General features: G+C 43.1%; 1 protein-coding gene across 2 annotated transcripts in view; it reads right to left on the reverse strand.

Moving 5' to 3' along the window:
• Positions 1 to 1,918: 1,918 nt before the first annotated feature.
• The window catches only part of atp6v0a1a (ATPase H+ transporting V0 subunit a1a), a 31,691-nt gene continuing 12,447 nt past the window's right edge, over positions 1,919 to 21,162 (reverse strand). Inside the window, exons 11-22 of one of the 2 annotated variants that reach the window (XM_080777108.1) lie at positions 17,238 to 17,388; positions 16,725 to 16,864; positions 15,375 to 15,541; positions 15,054 to 15,144; positions 13,761 to 13,879; positions 13,358 to 13,574; positions 12,061 to 12,168; positions 10,582 to 10,689; positions 7,402 to 7,419; positions 6,833 to 6,950; positions 5,822 to 5,993; positions 1,919 to 3,231 (exon numbers count right to left, since the gene is read on the reverse strand). In XM_080777108.1, coding sequence (XP_080633234.1) covers positions 3,144 to 3,231; positions 5,822 to 5,993; positions 6,833 to 6,950; positions 7,402 to 7,419; positions 10,582 to 10,689; positions 12,061 to 12,168; positions 13,358 to 13,574; positions 13,761 to 13,879; positions 15,054 to 15,144; positions 15,375 to 15,541; positions 16,725 to 16,864; positions 17,238 to 17,388 — 1,497 coding nt within the window. In that variant the 3' untranslated portion in view covers positions 1,919 to 3,143. The remainder of the gene's footprint in view (positions 3,232 to 5,821; positions 5,994 to 6,832; positions 6,951 to 7,401; positions 7,420 to 10,581; positions 10,690 to 12,060; positions 12,169 to 13,357; positions 13,575 to 13,760; positions 13,880 to 15,053; positions 15,145 to 15,374; positions 15,542 to 16,724; positions 16,865 to 17,237; positions 17,389 to 21,162) is intronic. The other variant, XM_080777109.1, reaches the window with a different exon arrangement.

Raw genomic sequence — 21,162 nt, forward strand, 5'->3', positions numbered from 1 at the left:
ATGCCAGACAAACGACAGACTGGCTAGAAGCACAGAGGTTCATCCATTCTCACTCCCGAGTTTAAAAAAGTCTCATTTAGTTTTGTCAGTTAAAAGAGGACATAATCAATTTTTATTCTTGATTCATAAATGACGATACCTGTATACTCTTCAGAGTTGAACATAATTGCGCTGTTAAACTATAGGCAATCACAGATACACAAAACACGATCAGCCTACATTGCACATTGCAGTTCATGTGGTTTCACATGAACTGCGACATTGCGATTCTGTGACAGATAACAAGTACATAACTGTCAATACTTTTGACCTATTTCTGTTGATCAAAGGAGAACAGCAGGTTTTGATTAGAACAGCTGTAATAGCATTTATTTTATCCAAAGAAACTCCTACTAGATCGGCAGGAGAAACTCTACATTCCAAAAGATGATTTATGCCAAGCTAAAGAACACCACATATTTGCATTAGATAAAGGGAGCAAAATAATAAGCCCAATGTTGTTAAGGTTTGTGCTTTGAAACATGACCGCTGGAGATTAGAGGTCCCTGGAAGTACACGCACAGTGGGAATTCTAGGGCTCTTATGCAAGCTTGCTCTCAGCATTGCTTATACATGACATGCTGGGAAATATCAAATTAAATGGGCCTGCGCAAAAAAAAGAAAAAAAGTAAGATAAATAAAGAGCTATATTATTACCCTGGGCTGTTATAGAGAAAAGACCCCCCGCCCCCCTAACCTCTCCCCAAGCAAAAACATTCTTCCAGGGGAGGACATGGTGTTCCTGGTCCCAGGGTGGTCAGGTCTTTTAATGGAGGTTTAATGGAGGCAGCATCTCCAACCCAAAGAGAGCAGCATGGTTGTGAAAGAGTCGGGCAAGCCCTTGAGAAGATGATTGAGATATACAACAGCGGGTTTATATTTGGAGTCATGTCATATTAATAACACATAATTGGATAAAGTGAAACCTGTTGGTCATGAATTAAGTGGCTTAAGTAAAGCAAGTCAGATTATGTTAAAACTCCCATAATTCACACTGCACAGCGATCAACATCAGCTTTTAGTTGGGAGATTTTGCAGAGATCACCTTTCATGAAGCATGCCCACCACTACCAGGTCATTAAAATAACTAGACCAGTGCCCGGCTGTAGAGCACCGAGTCGGCAACGATGGAAGTTGGAGATCCATGCCCCACTCGGCTATGCAATATCCGTTGTACCCGTGTCAGAGTACCCGTTCCACCCATCTGTCTGTGTCCCTTTTATGCCCATATATGGAGATTTGTGTCATGCATGCCCAAATATGGAGTGTTGTGATGTCAGAACAGGCCAGCCCCATGTGGACCCTGGGCAGCGGCCCGGGCAGAGGCCTTTTGGGGCGGTTCTGGACAACCGTGGGTCCGACCGACTCGACACCGGGCACTGCACTCCCTGTGGGGGTGTGGAACGTGTGTGTCGAATTTGAAGTCGGTGGGGCGAACGGTTCTCGAGTTACGTGGATTACAGCTGTACACATGTAAATACAAACAGACATACAGAGGCATTTATAGATAGATGTAGGCCTATCTGTCACAGGCAAGAAGTGCTTATATTGCAAGTCTTAACAGACAAATCAAGAAAACACAACCCCTAATATACACATTAGGGGTTGTGCATTTCCCATACACAAACTTTGAAGTATAGATCAGAGTGAATAATCAATCAATAATCAATACCACCTCTTCATTCCTTAATAACAGAGCCAGAGCAAAGTAGTTGTATCATCACGTAAATGCCTGTCTTGTAGTGCCATCTACAGGTCTATAGACAAAGTGGCTCATGAGTCATGTTGCATGAGGTAGCTACTTTTCCATATGTAACCACCAGAGGGCGATCTACTCATATGTTTGAATTTCAAAGACTTGAACTTTGAAAAGTTAATAAACTTAAAGCCTAAATAAACAGACAAAAAGGGAGAGGGGGAAAAAAGATAATTGTGGCAGCAATTAAACCAGGTCCTATCTGTTTATTACCAAGCACACAGCTTAAGATTAACTACAGATCTTGCAAGGTGATCAGAACATACAATGGAATGAGTCCATTCTCACAACTTTGTAAACTTTTACAGGAACATCAATCATTAAACATGAGGAAGAACACGGGAGAATAATCAACAAAACACAATCTCACGTAATCCCAGAGTGCTATAGCATAGAATATCAGATCATTGCGAAAGTTGCAAATGTAATATCTAATATTTGAACAGGACGAGGACAACAGTGGATACGAGGGGAAAACATCCACTGCAACGTTAGGATACACAACCCCGGCTCACTTGTGCTACTTTTCATATAATTGTCTGATAGCTTGATACAATAATATGATAGGCTGTTTCCCTTTGGACCTTTACAGTACAGCTGTGTGGGGGATACTGTGCAAATCGTTAGTTTATGTAGCGTGTGCGACGTGTGTGTGTGATGAAATACTTGAGCAGCTCTGTGTTGGTAAAGGACCAGTCTGAAAGAGAGAGAGACAGACAGACAGACAGAGGGACTAACAGGATATAATAACATGATGAGACAGGTGACAGAAGATATACACTCCGTCCCGTCTCTCATGTTGTCACTTCACTTGATGTGGATCAACAAGGGATTTACATATAGCTAAATGGCAACAAGGGCCACCTCATTTTAGGATGATCAGTCAGTAGTGCAACTCTCAGTGAGAATGAAGGAAACAGAGCAGGATTCACAAACAAAAACGAGGAAAAAAAGCATAAATAATATTATACCAAAAACAAAACAAAACGGAAATAATGAAACCAAAAGAACTACACTAAGCTGTGTCAAGACAAATCCTATTTTCCTGCAGACAAATGAATGAATGAATAGCTGTGTATTGTACTTAGCATATCTGAGAAGACAGCTGGATAATATTTCAATATATAAGAAATCTCTTTGTACATGTTGCAGATCCAGAAGAGGAAAAGTCAGCTTTAAAACAAATGGTAGTTTGATGGACCATAGCAAAGTTTGGGGAAGTGTCAATCTTACAGCCGTGTAAAGAGACCCTCTCTGTGGCGACATTACTTCACAGAGGGGTCACTACTCAGCAGGAGTTTTCAAGTGACGATGTGGTGATGCTGCCGGAAGAATTGTGCAACGGCGCTCAGTCGTCGCCCTCCAAGATGCTCTCAAATGCAAATGGGAGGAACTTAAAGCCCTGGCCTGTGTAGAACTTATTCTGGAACTCCACCCTGGTATGAGAGAGAGAGAGAGAGAGACAATCCAAATAAGAAGAAACTGGTTTGAATGTCTATTATAATAATGCCTGCAAATGCCAGCACAAGCTCATGGTGGTAGTCTACAGCTCTCGCCTGGTCTACAGTACGGGGTTAATGACTCCATCAGGCCTGCAGAATGCTGAGCCGAGTGTTAGGCGACAGATGACCCCTGTTCTCCATTCCACAGTCTGCCTCTGCAGAAGCACCCGTGACCACATCTCTGCTCCTCTTAGAAAAACAGGGGCCAGAAACCTAATCCTCTGTCAGAGGGGAAACCGATCAGGCTCTATTTTTAATAACTCATTGCTAGGTAACAGCCAGATGACCTTCCAAACAGACGATCCCTTAAATACTTGCCGTTCCATCGTCTGTCTGTCTGGGGTTGGGAAGGTGGACTGATGTAGGAAGGTAGGCTGCAAGATGGCATTATATTATTGACAATGTCTAGCGAATGGTTGAAATTGTGGCAATTAGTGCAATAGATATAACATTGAATTTGATTAGATTTTTACTTGAGGGAACTGACGCCGTAACCACTTAAAACACACTATACTTAGTCAAATTGGTCCTCACATTGTTTCCCTCTACACCAAATATCTTTGCCAAAATAGCCTCACATTGTTTCCCTCTACACCAAATATCTTTGCCAAAATAGCCTCGCATTGTTTCCCTCTACACCAAATATCTTTGCCGAAAATACCCTATCCACAATCTCACAACACTTTGCGTTGTGAGCTTGTAGATACGGTAGGTCATTTCTGACAAATGTTCCCCTCAGAATAGAATTTACAGGTAGCAGTGTGTGAACAATGCAAACAACTGTCTCTCTAAAGAACATTGTTCACTTGCCGGCTCCACTACTGTAAGTTCAGAGGTAACCATCTGGTTGTGAGATGAGTGATGTGACACCGACATGCTCTGTGAACGTGCCAGTGGATTATCAACCACAAATGCAGGCAAACATTCAGTGACACTAGATAAGTGCCTTAATGAGGGGCCGACAAAATGCCCTCCAGTGCTTTTACCCAGGGAGTCACAGTCTGACAGTACAAATTACATTATCAACAGGCCTGCATAAACACTACAAAGAGCCCCACTTATTCCAGGCTCCAGGCCAGGAAAGACACCGGGTGCTGCCTGGTAATCCACTCATTGTTAAAGTAAGGTTACACATTGGTTACTTTACTGGGATCAGTTGGGATGAGATCAGATGGGGGGGGGGGTCAACTCGATGAGCCACGAAGATGAGACGCTGTAGAAATGCAAAAAAAAAAAAAAAGGAACGGTCTATCCACCTTCAGAGGGAGCTAGAGACCTGTCATGATGTGTGGGATCCTCAGGCTGAACAGACAGCAACTCCATTCTCGGAAACCAGGGTTTCCTAAGCCTTTCTATGCCAAGGACACGTCACAAAGCCATAGCCTCTGGCTGCAGTCCCATTTTTCAATAATTTAATCACGTCAAAAAATAGGGGACGGCAGGCTAAAAGTGGAATTATTATTATTTTATGTAATTTTCTCATTTCCCCCCCATTCTCCTCTACTTCCACAACTCTGGAAACCTGTGCTACAGAAGCTTCATTTGGTCCAATATTTCCAAAGGATGGATGAGATATTGTGACATTATCACGGTTAGAAAGCTAGACCAGTTTGAATCTACAAAGGTCTTCGAGATTTGATGAAATATATATTATACAAACATAATATATTTTCATCAAATCATGCACCTTATGTACATCGGTTATTTTCTGCTATTTTAACTGCCTCATCCACGGCCATTTTTAGCTCTGTGCTTTATGTATATAGCAGCATGCACCCTTTTACTACATTTCACACTGCCCATATCTGACCAGTTTATTCCGTTTCTTTTTCTCTACCTATAATTTCACCCAGTATTTTCACCTGTGATGCGACAACCGACAATAATGTTGGGTTGAGACAGAAAGTAAAACAGATACACACAGCAACATACACATAGGCCCGTCACAATTATTACATAATCGCAATTATTTTTTTGATAATCCTCAATCGTTGCCATACATTTTCAAAGATAGCTACTAATAGATCTACACGAAAAGACGTGTTGTAAGCTTGTATCAACAATTTCCACTATTTAGCAATTTCTTTGGAAAGAAAAATATATAAACGATTGTCAGTGATTCATTTGTATATTTAAGCTATTTGTCACATGACCTGTGCAATTTGCGAGTACGAAGCCTAAAGCCCAAACCACACCAATAGGTCGCCATGCATCTCCTCGCAACCAACCCGTTTCGAGTTGAGATGCCTGGCGACCCATTGGTGTGGTTTGGGCCATTGAATTGAACCAGTTGAACCACTTGGGTCGACGTGTCAACAGGACATGTCACACCGCTGGGACGAATGCTAAAACCCTCTCGTGCCGTCTAGACCCTTTGGTGTGGTTTGGGTTTAAAAGCCAAACAGAAATACAAATTGTAACGCCCCAATGTTAATTTAAACACAACAACACACGATTAAATCATCGCAATTATTTGTGTGACGATCAAAGTAACGGTGACGGCCCTAATAACACAGTGACTCACCAGTGCAGACGCAGTGCGTGCAGGAAGGCCGACAGGCCCTCCATGATGAGCAGGATGCACACCGTGAGGACAGCGAAGGCAGCAAAGACCAGGACCAGGAGAAAGAAGCCTGCGAAGCTCCGGGAGGACAGGCCGATGTGCATCACCATGGTCCACAGCACCTCCGACAGCTCTGCATGGGACGGGCGCACATTACAGCACTGCTTCTCAACCAGTGGTCCCCCGTTAAACTTTAATGGAGAGTTGGACCCTTATAGATCTTTAACTCTTGAGAATGTAACTCTCAAGAGCAAGTTAAATTATTGTAAAACATTTGCATTACTTAATTTACAAGAAGTCTACACAATTAAGAGAATCATAAGTATGATGATGTCTTCAAATGGTGGTCTGTGGCTTAAATAATATAACATGAAAAGGGTTGAAAATCACTGCATTCGAGGTGTAAGAACCTGGGTTTCCATGTACGCGTTGTCATATATATATTTCTTTTTTTTGTCGCTACAAGTACAAACAAGCCTGTTTGTCAGTGGTTTATAATCCCACTGGATTAAGATCCCTCCCACTCACCTGAAAACAAAAGGAACGCCCTGCCACTAGTTGTGAGAGCTTCTATGGACATTTTTTAATCTCGTTTAAAAACACATGTTCTCCCTGGCCCTTTAACACCATATGCCCCTCCCCACTTTTTAATCATGTGTTGCTGTGCTCTGCCATTCTACAGTTTTGTTTTGTACTTATTTTTACTCATGAAAAAAGTTTTTACTGTATCTTCTCGGGCATTTTCCCTACTGTATATGTTTGTTTTTATGATGTGCAGCACTTTGGTCAACCTTGGTTGTTTTAAATGTGCTCTAGAAATAAAATTGACTTGACTCGACTATAATGACTGTATGAGGCTGCTATAGAGCTCCAAAAGCTCCAGTGCAAGCCAGCTGTTTGTCAGTGTTGAGGTGCTCACCTGCTCTGCTGTGCTACGCAGTCGTAAAATGGGTTAATGTGTGTCAGACTTACGTGCGTGGGCTAGACTCAGGGCCCAAAGCCGCAGGTAGGAGGCTGTATTAGAGATGCAGCCCAGGCAGTACTCTATGGTGTGGATGGCTTGGTGCACTGCCACGTCCCCAAAGTTAAACTGAAGATTAAACAGAACGTAAGACAGTTACACATCAGCATATGAGAGGGGAAAAAAAGAAAACGGTTCCCATAAAAGGAAGTTTGGTCAATTGACATGTTTCTTCAGATCACAGAGGTTACATCATGTCATTGATTGAAGAAGCCATTTGATATGAACACGGGCAGCCTGATGTAGCACCCTGATGTAGCACCCTTTAAACCAGAGGAATTAGCTACCCCTAACCCCACTGGATGCCCCGTGCATCTCATACCCGGCCTCTACATGATTGGAACTGCCAGGAAGAAGCACTACAGTCTAAAGAAGCGGACACCCCCCCAGCAGAAACTCAAACACACAGTACAGTACACCACACAACAACAGTTACAGGACAGAGAGACGGAGACAGACTGGCGGGACATGCGCTACGACAGAAGGGGTCTGGGATGTACAGTATGAGCTCCAGTCCTACCTCTTCCTCTTCCTGGGCCTTGAAAGCAAGTGACAAAACGTTAGGTTTGGTTAATAACATGCACAGACTAACATAATGTCAGGAAAAGGTGTCAGACAGTGCATCGTTAAAAAAGGATAAGCAGGAAGCATGGATTGAGGCCAGTCAATCTAAGGTTTGACCTAAAAGAAATTGCAGTAAGGTTTTGTATGATCCTTAGTGTCAACCAAATGAAATAACATGTTAAAAATTGTGAATGAAATACTTAGTGGTTGGCCATAGCCGTCATCACAAATGTGATGAGGTTATCATCACATTTGGGCACATTTGTCACATGCTACTTAAAGCATAATGACATCTTGAAATGTTTTGCTAATGGTACCCCAACTTTCAACCCCTGAATTTACCATGCTCCACTTATTTAATTCACAAATTGTTATGTTATTTGGATGACCCTAAGGATCATAAAAAACCTATTGCAATTTATTTTGGGTCATGCCCCTTTTTAGCTTAGATTGACTGGCCTAATTAGAAGTGACTGAGACTCTGGGGCATTTCTGTGAGTTTACTGCCCTCTGGTGGAGAAATTACTGTATAATGTTAAAGGGTGCCCAGACAGGCACAGGTACTGTAGTTACTAGTTACAGGATTTTAAGTGAAAATAGCCGCTCTACAAGCTCGCAGTGTGAGACGTTGTGAGCTTGTAGTGCTGCTAGTTTTACAATATGTATCTGTGGAACCGAGTCAAACCAAAATAATGTAATACCTACAATTTCAAGTGCTTGTCAGGGTGGGGGGGTCGCGTCCTGAAAATGTTGTGAACCTTTGCCTTGCTTAGAAAGCAGCAAACTCACAAAATTGGCATAGGGATTCATTGATCCCCTTCAATGGCAAATTACATGTAATGGCACTATCTCAAGTTCTGAATGTTAGTGGGCGCGCGCAGGCTATGTATGCATGCTCAGTAATGCTAGGGTGTAAAAGCATTCTGCCAACGCTTGCCAGTCTTTTCATATAGGTCTTCCGGAATCCTGTCATGGACATTTGGCTCCGGTGTTTGTGTCTGTGGTTGCTGTGGGAGACGCCGGGGATGAATGGTCAAAGCCCTGACATGCTGTGACGGAGCCATTCTGACACGCACAGCAGATGGATGCCGCCTGTCGGAGTTATGCCCATATAACCATTCTGACATGCACAGCCTGTCGGAGTTATAATATATAACAGCTGGCTGAGCAAGCCACACTGCTCTTTCCAAAGTCAAGACAGACTGAAGGGAGACGAGTAATAATCACATTACTTTACTTCTTCCTTACTCCATTATTTCTCTGATAAGATATATCGTATCAATATTATTTAGAAAAAACAACTGGCAACTGACTACTATCACACTTGACGAAATGGCTGAGCTAGCTCATACAGCATTAGTGGTATGGTCAGTAAATAGTTGCAGTTTGGTCAAAAACCATACATTTTCAGGAAATGAGGGGAATTTTTTTTAAATTATTATTTTATCAAGCTGTTGTTAATAATTTTCATTGGTAAAATATTTATAAAACCCATAGACTTCATAACTACTTTCAACCATTTAGAATATTTTCAAATGTTCAAGAATGTAAACCTTGTGAGCTTGTAGATCTTCTATTTTCTAGGGTTGTTCCGATCCTACTTTTGCGTGAAACTGTCATGATACGACCAAGTATAAAACGGGGCATTCGTTTTATGAATAACATGGGGGACAACAAAACATGGGGGCGTTCTCTGTGTCTGTGGTGGAACTTATGTGGGGGATTTGCAGCTTTGGCACCATGCCAACCCAGAGAACCTGATCAGCCATAATAGGGCGGAGTCTAGATGAAACACAGAAAACACACGCATGCACATGCACACGCTATGCAGATCATGTGATGTCACTTGGTTACAGTACAGTAGTAAAACAAGAAACTGCTGTATGAAATAAAAGGAAAAGGGAAATAAAATACATACTAGAGAATGAGTCAAGTTTCAGGCATCCTGCTGTGCTCATCATCAACAAGCATGTTGAGCAATACTTAAAAATGGTGAGTCGGCAACAGTGCAACCATAGCACTATGCTTCTTTAACATTAAAACCTTATACACTTCACTGACCGCGGTCCTCCAGGGGTATATACTTGGCACCCTACTATTGGCAGAATTGAGACGCCAGGGTTCTAGTGGTTAACAAAGAATGAAGTGCACAGGAGTGGATAATAAATAGAAATAGTCACACAATCTCTCTAAAGCTCTGAGAATAAATTCCGTGGAAGTCAGACAATAGCCTTACATCTTCTGTGAACTAAAACGCATAGATAGCGCCAAAGCTAGGAAGAGCACTAGACTGAAAGATTGTGTTTACAGTGGCGTAGACAGTGTTTATAGTTATCAACAGCTCTATAAACAGTCACTTTTAATCATATCGAATGTCGCTTTGCTTTCAAAAAGGTCAGTAGACAGAACAATGCTTCAGGAAGAACTCTACTCTACCAGTTCACTGTGAAACAAGTAACTCAAAGGCTCTTGGAACCTGAAATACTCGACAATCTTTAAAACCCCCGTTTCCTTCCCCTTCCTTGTGGCCTTGGAGGTGCAGAAAACAAAACAAACAGATATGAAGTTCAACATTCACCAGAGCCTGAAGCTATAATATTTAACCACAACTGCAGCTAGAACACACTGCTGTCTCACAAAGTAAATAACTACACAAAATCCAATTCGATAATTGTATTTCTTCGCACAACTTCACTAAAACGTTAAACCGGAATACCAAGACTTCAGACGCATGGACATACAGTACTGGAGCACATTTGTGGTCTAGTCTAGACCATTTAAGTTTCAACAAACCCAACACCGGCTTCATCCATAATTGAGGCAAATTTCACGCTACAGTGGATGGGATGTGGAAACACGAGGCAACCGTTTTAAGTTTCCGGCTGAGGTCTTGAATTATTCAAGGATATTCCATCTACTGCCCTGGACCATAGCAAGCACCTGTGATCCTCTTCATCAAACTACTGGGCTGCTAGGACTAAAGCTCCTCTAACAACTAGGACAATGGATTGTACACAGCAAAATGTCCTGGGTCTGTTTTGCAGTCAAACTAACATTGAGGGCTTTGCTGTGTATTTGTCAGAAGCAGAGGGGGATTATTTCGGTCTTAGGGAGGGCGGTGCCGTCCTGTGCTCACCTCAGGTTCGTCGTCCGAGTGCTGCGACAGCTGGTCGTGTTGAATGATCTCCGCCTCGTCCTCCGTGGGCCCATTACCCACCCGTATCCCCCCGAAGCTCTGTGTGCCCTGTTGAACGAGACATGAGTTAGAGAGATGAAGCTCTGTGTGCCCTGTTGAACGAGACATCAGTTAGAGATGAAGCACTGTGTGCCCTGTTGAACGAGACATGAGTTAGAGAGATGAAGCTCTGTGTGCCCTGTTGAACGAGACATCAGTTAGAGAGATGAAGCACTGTGTGCCCTGTTGAACGAGACATGTGTGCCCTGTTGAATGAGACATCAGTTAGAGATGAAGCACTGTGTGCCCTGTTGAACGAGACATCAGTTAGAGAGATGAAGCACTGTGTGCCCTGTTGAACGAGACATCAGTTAGAGAGATGAAGCTCTGTGTGCCCTGTTGAACGAGACATCAGTTAGAGAGATGAAGCACTGTGTGCCCTGTTGAACGAGACATCAGTTAGAGAGATGAAGCACTGTGTGCCCTGTTGAATGAGACATCAGTTAGAGAGATGAAGCACTGTGTGCCCTGTTGAACGAGACATCAGTTAGAGATGAAGCACTGTGTGCCCTGTTGAACGAGACATCCGTTAGAGATGAAGCACTGTGTGCCCTGTTGAACGAGACATCAGTTAGAGATGAAGCACTGTGTGCCCTGTTGAACGAGACATCCGTTAGAGATGAAGCACTGTGTGCCCTGTTGAACGAGACATCAGTTAGAGATGAAGCACTGTGTGCCCTGTTGAACGAGACATCAGTTAGAGATGAAGCACTGTGTGCCCTGTTGAACGAGACATCAGTTAGAGAGATGAAGCACTGTGTGCCCTGTTGAACGAGACATCAGTTAGAGAGATGAAGCACTGTGTGCCCTGTTGAACGAGACATCAGTTAGAGATGAAGCACTGTGTGCCCTGTTGAACGAGACATCAGTTAGAGAGATGAAGCACTGTGTGCCCTGTTGAACGAGACATCAGTTAGAGAGATGAAGCACTGTGTGCCCTGTTGAACGAGACATCAGTTAGAGTCCAGAGCACTGCTATCGTTAAGTTCCATTTAGGGCTGGGTAATAACGTATTAATACATCATATCAATATCATAATATGAGACATTGAGACTAGAACTCATCTGGGATTTTGCATACAGTATTTTAATATTGTGATGTGGCAAAAGTGTTGACTTCACTTATTTTATGAGCTTATATGGATCAGATATTTTAGCTATTCTGAGAGCTTATATACATTTTTTAATTAAATGGATTATCGTTTCAATATATGATATTAGCGATGTCATATTTGGTCAAACGTATCGTAATATTATATTTTTGTCCATATCACCCAGCACTAGTTCCATTCAAAAAAGTTAACGTATCAACAATGCGATTAGCGATCATCAATAAGTACAGATATTAATATACCGGTACGTGCAATATTTAGATTCTTACCAGATTTTTTTTCCATAGGTATTGTCTCCGCAGAACCAGAGTTTTCACTATTAACATACAGGGTACGCACGCCACTGCAATGATCACCAACAGCGACTGGATGATCGCCTGCACAACCAAAGACCAAAACATTGACATTAGGATTCTACAGTATGGCCATTCCAGGTTATTTGTTATTGTTGAGATTTTAACGTGTTAATACAATTAACAACAACAACTACAAAACTAAGCTCAAAGTACAATATCTCCCCAACCCAAGCAGGCATTCTTAGCTTAGCAGCGGGGATTTCGGCTCTAGCACAGGAGACTCGGGTAGGACATACTGTAAATGTTATGGATTGCAGCTTCAAGTGTTGGATTCATATGGATGGATTGAGGCGAGAACATCTAACGTCTAACCTGGCCTCAGTAGAGAGGTGTTCTACTAACCTAGCCTCAGTAGAGAGGTGTTCTACTAACCTGGCCTCAGTAGAGAGGTGTTCTACTAACCTGGCCTCAGTAGAGAGGTGTTCTACTAACCTGGCCTCAGTAGAGAGGTGTTCTACTAACCTAGCCTCAGTAGAGAGGTGTTCTACTAACCTGGCCTCAGTAGAGAGGTGTTCTACTAACCTGGCCTCAGTAGAGAGGTGTTCTACTAACCTAGCCTCAGTAGAGAGGTGTTCTACTAACCTAGCCTCAGTAGAGAGGTGTTCTACTAACCTGGCCTCAGTAGAGAGGTGTTCTACTAACCTGGCCTCAGTAGAGAGGTGTTCTACTAACCTGGCCTCAGTAGAGGTGTTCTACTAACCTAGCCTCAGTAGAGAGGTGTTCTACTAACCTGGCCTCAGTAGAGAGGTGTTCTACTAACCTAGCCTCAGTAGAGAGGTGTTCTACTAACCTGGCCTCAGTAGAGAGGTGTTCTACTAACCTGACCTCAGTAGAGAGGTGTTCTACTAACCTAGCCTCAGTAGAGAGGTGTTCTACTAACCTAGCCTCAGTAGAGAGGTGTTCTACTAACCTGGCCTCAGTAGAGAGGTGTTCTACTAACCTAGCCTCAGTAGAGAGGTGTTCTACTAACCTGGCCTCAGTAGAGAGGTGTTCTACTAACCTGGCCTCAGTAGAGAGGTGTTCTACTAAACTGGCCTCAGTAGAGAGGTGTTCTACTAACCTAGCCTCAGTAGAGAGGTGTTCTACTAACCTGGCCTCAGTAGAGAGGTGTTCTACTAACCTGGCCTCAGTAGAGCGGTTTGCTACTAACCTGGCCTCAGTAGAGAGGTGTTCTACTAACCTGGCCTCAGTAGAGAGGTTTGCTACTAACCTGGCCTCTGTAGAGAGGTTTGCTATTCGGGTCGTTGTAGCTGAAGAGGAACATGTTGATGAAGGCGATCAGAAGGCTGGGGGCGTCCTTGGAGGTACGGACGTTAAACGCCAACCACTTGTAGAAGATCAGCAGGGCCAGGTAGCCGAAGAGGCTGGACATGAACACGATCTCTGGGATAAAACCCAGGTAGATGTTCAGGGGTCTCTTGAAGTATCTGAATGCGAAGCACAAGGCGGTTATTTGTCACTAAAAAAGATAATAATTTATATTAAGAAAGAGCAGTAAAAGACTAGAAACACTATAAAAAGGTTACAAAGTCTTTCTTGATGAGGGCACTGGTAGAATTGGACAGATTTTGAATTTCTAAAGGGAGAGAAACGAGCTGCTGAAAATGTCTCACAGGTGGTTGAAGAGACTGAGAATGACGCCAAACAGCATGTGGATGACGCCGATGACGATGGACATCTTCATCTTGAATGAGTTGAGGAACGTCAGCTTGTTGGTTGCAATGTTCCAGATCTGTGGGAAACAGATCAAGAAAACGCTCTTGGATTTATCAAGATTCAGATCAGAACCCATTTAGGCCTAAGGCCGATTCTAAAAACGCCTCTAAATCCTGACCTAAGGTTTCTGAAAAACTTCAAATATTTATATAGCAGCATAAAAAAAATGACATTTTTGAATACTGTACATACTGTACAGAACCCAAATATGGGTGCCCGGCCTGAGGGGGTAAGAAACCAATAGGGGTTCCCGCCCAGAATGGGTTAAAAAAATGCGTTCTAAACCAGTAGTTCTCACACTTTTCCGTGATTCTTTTTCATTTTTCAAAAATGTTCCAAAAATAGCAGATGTACAAGCTTGCAGCATGGGCCATGGCACAAAGTGACGTGCTGTACTGCTGTGAGCTTGTATATCTGCTATTTTTGAATAGCCAACACAAAAATATAAAATCAGTAATGTTGATTTTTGTTTTACTAGAACAGTGGTTTTCAAACTTTTTTTTTTTTCCCCACAAAGGACAAAAAGTAAAATGCTCAAGATTTATATTCATATGTGTGCAACATATCCTCTACTATATAACACATGTAACTCTTATCACCATGTAAATGCTTTTTTTGAGTGGTGCAACCACTCCTACAATCAGCAATGTCCATGTACCTACCTGTGTGTACACCTGTGTGTATGAGCCTGAGTATGTTACTGATTTATACCAGTAGGGGGCGGCAGAAACAGAGGGAGGGGTAGTGCTGTGTAATGAGAGAGAGAGAGAGAGAGAGAGAGAGAGAGAGGGGGGGGGGGGGGGGGGGGGGGAATTGCACCACTCAGTTCACACGTGTGTGATTTTTAAATTTATACTAACAAAATACAAATTGTGATTACTTCTTTGGGGGGAGAGGCAGGCATATACGGTATAATTTGCCTCTGTATTGGTAAATGAGTAATATCACAAAGTACTGATATGACCCGTTGTTCCCACGTGCACAATCACATCCTTTTTCCTCAGCAGAAATGTGTTTGCTTGATTTGGACTCAAGGGACTTTTAAACCATGTGCTAAAAATCACTTAAACAAGGCCCCAGTGTCTCCTTTATTATAGTAAAAACAATTTTGGCAAGTAGCACATGACCTATACATACCCAATGATGCTTTTGAGACGTCATGCACATAAATGAAGAAAAAACCAACTCACTGGATCAATGCCAATTGGGTACGCCCCCAGGAAGACACCGTCAACGTTTGGGTCCAACTGCAGAACTTTATTGTCTCTAAGGTCCTCCATCCTGCGGTGAGAAAGGACATAGAGCAACTGAAACTTTGCACACAGCTGCACAAAACCACTCGCATATTGCAGTTGAATGTATATAATAAGTAAAAACGTATGATATTTAGTTGACTAAAACTAGACTAAAACATTTCAGTTGACCAACTAAAATGTGACTAAAACTAAATGACAAATAATTAAGACTAGGACTAAACCCATATCAAACTTTCCCATCAAAGCAACACTTACGTCCAGTTGCCTCCTATGCGTTGGTTGAACATGGGCTTGACACTCCAGCCGGAGCCGAACACATTGAGGGACTTGGAGAAGCAGTCGTTGTAGATGATGCCCGTGTACACCGAGAACATTCCCATCAGCAGGATGATGTAGCGGCCCGCAAAGATCATGCTGAACATCTAGACCACATATAGAACCACAACAACAACAACGCCACACTCTGTGATTCCATAGCCTGGCTAAGGCGTGTGGGATATTAGTCTGGCTTACTAGCCAGGCTAGTGATCCCAGGCCAGAGAGAATGAAAACCATTCAAATGAACCGAAGAACAGTGGCGGAGAAAGTATTCAAAGTTTTTATGCAAGTAAAAGTATCAATACTGCCATAAAGAACTACTCTGTTACGCATTGTGAGCTTGTAGATCGGCTATTTTTTTTTCTTTTTGTCAAATATGTTTTTATTGAACAGATTATAAATTATGATATGAAACAAAAATTAAATAAAAAAATAAAATTAAAATAAAGACAAAAAAGATTGTAGATCAGCTATTTTCGAATGGCCGAAATGTATAGCTGAAATGGTTAATGTATGTTTTGTAGTAATAATCAAAATCTACATACGGTAGTAACTCAAGTTTTCGAATAAATGTAGTGGAGTAAAAGTACAATATTTGGATCAGAGAAGTAGTGGAGTAGAAGTAAAAGTATTGAAAATTGGAGATACTCAAGAAAGCACAAATACCTGAACATTAGTCAATTACAGTAAATAAATGTACTTAGTTACTGTCCACCACTGTATAACAACAACACCACACTTTGTGATCTCAGGCCAAAGAGAATGAAAAGCATTCAACTGCACTGAAGAATACAACTACTCACACAGCTCATCACACTCACTTACAGTAACATTACTGTAATGTGATATGTTTTGTTTGCTTCGAGATATGTCATATGAATATCATTTGTTGATTTGATTTATAATGAATTGCATTTTTAAAGATGGAGTGCTGTGATCTCCCCCCCAAAAAATGCACAGGGAAGACATATTTGAATACCAGTAAGACGCCCTGAGGGCGAGAAGCGACCTTGGCCTTGAGGTCGCGCGCACGCATCCGCCTGGGTGACGGCAGACTGCTGAGCGAGCGCTGGCGCTTTGGCATGGGGCGTCAGATCAAGAAATGGAATGAATTCTGTACTGGCCATATATGGAGCGTGTCTTGAGGGTACAGGGTTTGATGAGGTCAGATCAACATATGGAACGTCAGAACAGTTCAACCGGGCAACACGGAGACATCCATACCTCATTGTGATGGGATGGTTCATGGTGGGACACAACACAACACAGACACAGAGACATCCATACCTCATTGTCGTTCTTCTGGGCCGACAGCCTGCTCTCTCTCAGCACCAGGTAGAGGGCGCCAGCCGTCATGAGACAACCATGGCCAAAGTCACCAAACATGACCGCAAACAGGAAGGGGAAGGTGATGATGGTGAATGGTGCTGGAGACAAGGAGGCAGGCAGCATCGTATGAGAGGGAGGGTGAAACACAGGCGAAAACACACACGATGCATATACAATGATAATGAACGACGTGCATGATTCACAGCAGGTGTCCTAAGAAGTGATGAGGTGCTAATGGGCGATAAAGCCGGTTCCATAGAAAGCGCTCTGTAGCGCTGAAAGGTCAATGCCTGTCAGTTGCCGTGGTTCAACACTGCAGTCAGCTGGGAAAACAGAGCCTGCCTTTTAGCACACAGAGCACAAAGCCCTGTAGCCGCCTCACATGACAGCGGCACCGGTCAGATGAGAGAGGTGGAGAGAGAGAGGGCTAAGAGGAATGCACACAGAGAGAGGTGAGACAAATGCACTTACCAGGGTTTATCTCACGGTAGTTGCCGATGCCGTAGGCGTCCACGATGTTCTGGAAGCCAGAGGTGAACTTGTTGGTCTTGTTGAAGGTGGGCGGGGTCTGCTTGGACTGCATCCTGTTGAGGATGGAGGGCACGGTGGAGCCGCTCTTCTCCTGTTGAACACCACAGAGCGAGGGGGTTTCTGTTACTCACACATTTGGGTTCATTTCTCTCACTTCTTATGTTCTATATAAGTTGAGTGCCAGTCTCTAGAAGCACTTTCAAAAGCTTAGGTGAGTGCAGAGAATTCACTAAGAGTACTAGGGTACTTAACCCACAGAGCCATTAAGACCTGAGACCAGATTTGACAAAGAATAAAAACTCATCAGTGGTGCTCAAACTTTTTCATGTCAAGCACACCCAGAATTATCTGTATTGGCCGCAGATTTTTGCTGCAGGGACCTCCCAGAAGCAAAGATTTGAGTTAAAACGCCAAAGTTTAAATACTGATTAAAGTGGTTACAAGCAAAGGTGACACAGATGCGTTCCAGGTCTTAATACCGGGATTGAAGTTAAATGAAAGTGTGCAAATGATTGAGGAGGCATTCCGATCGTAGAACCGGCCTCGGTTCTTAATGGGTTAAGCTTAGGGGTCAGGGAGTCGCCTGGGAACTCCTTAAATGCTGCATCACACATAGTGTGTGTGCGCCTGAAACACATTCTTGTCGATTTGCATCGGTTCGTCAAGCTAAGCGGTTCGTCGACATGTTAAACATCGCAGAGGTTTCAACTAAGTACTTCTTCTTCTAACACTATCATTTGCAACTTGAACTAGTTGATGATGCGTGCGGCCATTCGCTCGCGTCCCCAGCGGCTGACTCGGGGAGGCCTCACAAGCTTCAACGTCTGCCTGGTTGTCAAGTGAAAAAGTCGTGCACGAAAACATGTTTTATAATATACCGGTATTCAAACATTATGCCACATAATGTAAAACAGACCAGCGAGAGAACACATGCCTTGTTCAGAAGCATGTGCCCATCCGGGTGAAACATCCGCTTTTGAGTTCTTAGCAGTCGACTGATTATAGATCTGATATGATGATCGGGTTATTTGATAGATTATTGGTCATTTTATTGACAAGTCGGATCCTCTAAAGCCCTCTTATCTCTTTTGATAGCTGCCCTGAAGAACAATGGTTGACCCTTACTTAAAGGACAACTTTAGTTTTTTTCAACCAAGGTTCATGTTTTAGGTAGTTATTAGAGAAAGTAAAAGATGCCCCCGCCCCCTGTTTTTGACAACTAAAATCCCTAAAATGAAAGAACGCAGGAAATGAAGAAAAATAAAGAACAATAATAACCTAAAACATGAACCTTGGTTGAACAAAAACTAAAGTTGTCCTTTAAGGCAGCCACCAATATATTATTAATACTAATATTATTCACAAAGGGAGTCTACCAACGCGCCTCAAGCCTAAAACGGCTGATCCGGTGCTTCACAGGTGCAGGGACATCAAAGTTGCAAAAGGAGAGGAGACTGGAGCAACACGGACATTTAGAGCCTTTTATTAAGGTGCTGAGTATACAAAACGACTAACGTTTCGACCTTGCGGTCTTCATCAGAGTCATGGGTGGTAGCATTTGGGCATGTCTTTTATACAGGATGGGCTAATATTATTCCTTTGATTAACAACATATTCCTTCCACTGTCATAATGGACTCTGATACACTGCATTCCAAGTGTTCTGATATAGTTGCATTGCTAAGTAACTTCAACATATCCTGGACGTGGGGCGTCCATTTTCTTAATCGACATGTCCCATAATGGAATCATGTGCAACAGCATGAGAATGTCAAGGAATGAGAGGAATCCAGATGGCTTCTCTTATCATTGTGTGCTGGCCACTGGGAGGGGCAGCCTACCATGCCATACCATCAGATTAAGTAGTGCACAGCGCCACAGATGAAGTAGCACACACCACCACAGATGAAGTAGCGCACAGCGCCACAGATGAAGTAGCACACACCGCCACAGATGAAGTAGCGCACAGCGCCACAGATGAAGTAGCACACACCACCACAGATGAAGTAGCGCACAGCGCCACAGATGAAGTAGCACACACCGCCACAGATGAAGTAGCGCACACCGCCACAGATGAAGTAGCACACACCGCCACAGATGAAGTAGCGCACACCGCCACAGATGAAGTAGCACACACCGCCACAGATGCTAACTGGGTAAATGGTAGAGGTGAGCTCTGGCTATATTAAAAAGGGACACTTCACCCAGATTTTTGAGTTTGCAACCAGATCTTATTTTAATAATGTTTGGGAGACAAACAGGGTTTTTATGAGGGTAATATGTGTTTTTAGATATTTTAGTATTTCATCATTTCATGATGTCATGGACAATGCAGGGCTCACTTACTTGCTGGACTACATGTTATCTCAGTAAGACAGCCCTCCCCCTATCCACAAGGAGCAGCAGTGCCACCAACGCATTATGGGAATTGTAGTCCAGGAAGGAAGTGAGCCCAGTGTCCACGGCATCATGGACACTTATAGAAAAAAAAATATCTATAAACATATTACCCACATAAAACCCTTGTCTCGCAAACATCATTAAAATAAGATCTGGTTGCAAAAGGGGTGAAGTGTCCCTTTAAGAGGCTATGCTCAGACTGGTAGCCCAAATCCGGGTTTTGGCCTGTAAAGATTCAAATCAGTCTGAACTCTGAACACCTGGAAACTGATTTGTACTAATCAGATTTGAACTGCATTCCTAGGTGGTTTGAAATGTGATTCAAATCTGGTTTCTAAAGATGTGTATGGACTCTGGACATTGAAATCCGATTCATACTTTATCGTAGGGCAGTGTCGCTCAGCGAAAATAGACGATCTACAGACTCACAATGCGGCACATTCATTGTGTGACATATTATTACAATAGATCAGCTATTTTCCGAGAGCGACACCATCGCAAGACAAGAGTACAAAACATGCCTATACTGTATGTCATTAGGATGTTACAACAGCAACCAATGCAGATAGGTCGACAGGGTCTGAATATATAAATCCCATCTGATCATTTATACAAAAAACTGAGTGGACAGTCAGTCCAAAACATTGTATTTGGGAGACAAATCGGACTTGCCTACAGCCTGAACAAAGACTAAAGACTAAAGGGTCAAAATAGTTTGTGGATAAATTCAGCGTGGAGAGAGAGAGAGTGAGAGAGTGAGAGAGAGCCATGCGTGACACACAAGCCTCCACTGGCATGACAAAACCTACACATTTAATCAAGATCAGCACAGCCGACACGGTTTGTAGGTCTGCTTCTGCATGCACATCGCACTAAGCCCACAAGACAGGATTAAAGATTTGGCCAGGGAGACTCCTACAGTAGGAAGTTAGGAACCTCCTATCACATGTCTCACAGTGTTTAATTATGGACTTTGGCACCATTCCAGCACCCCCCCCCAACCTGCCTTTTGAACCTCTGTGTGATGTTCTGTGCGTGACTCTGAAGCATGCATGTCTCTCGTTTGAACCTGGCCTCCACAGGGGTGCTAAATCCTCACATATCTAACAACTCACGCAGCATTTGTCCCGACGGCCTGTTAGCGCTGTTGCTGGCTGGGCCCTGTTACACAACCTGACCACCTGCACCCCTTCACTAACGCCAAACAGTGGTTGTCAAACATTTTCATGTCAAGGACCCCCAAACAAATATGTATTTGGCACGCAGGCCTCCAATGGAAAGGATTTTGTGCCAGGGACCCCCTGCTGTGTCAATGGTATGGCTCTCAACATTTATTAAATAATTTGGGGACCCACCCAAAATAATTTCGGGACACCCCGTGGGGTCGCGGCCCCCAGGTTGAGAACCCCTGTGCTATGGCGTTAACATTACCGGTACTCTAATAGACCCGCAGGTGTGGTTATAAT

The sequence above is a fragment of the Protomyctophum bolini genome (genome assembly GCF_963924005.1).
Source record: "Protomyctophum bolini genome assembly, chromosome: 11".
NCBI lineage: Eukaryota > Metazoa > Chordata > Actinopteri > Myctophiformes > Myctophidae > Protomyctophum > Protomyctophum bolini.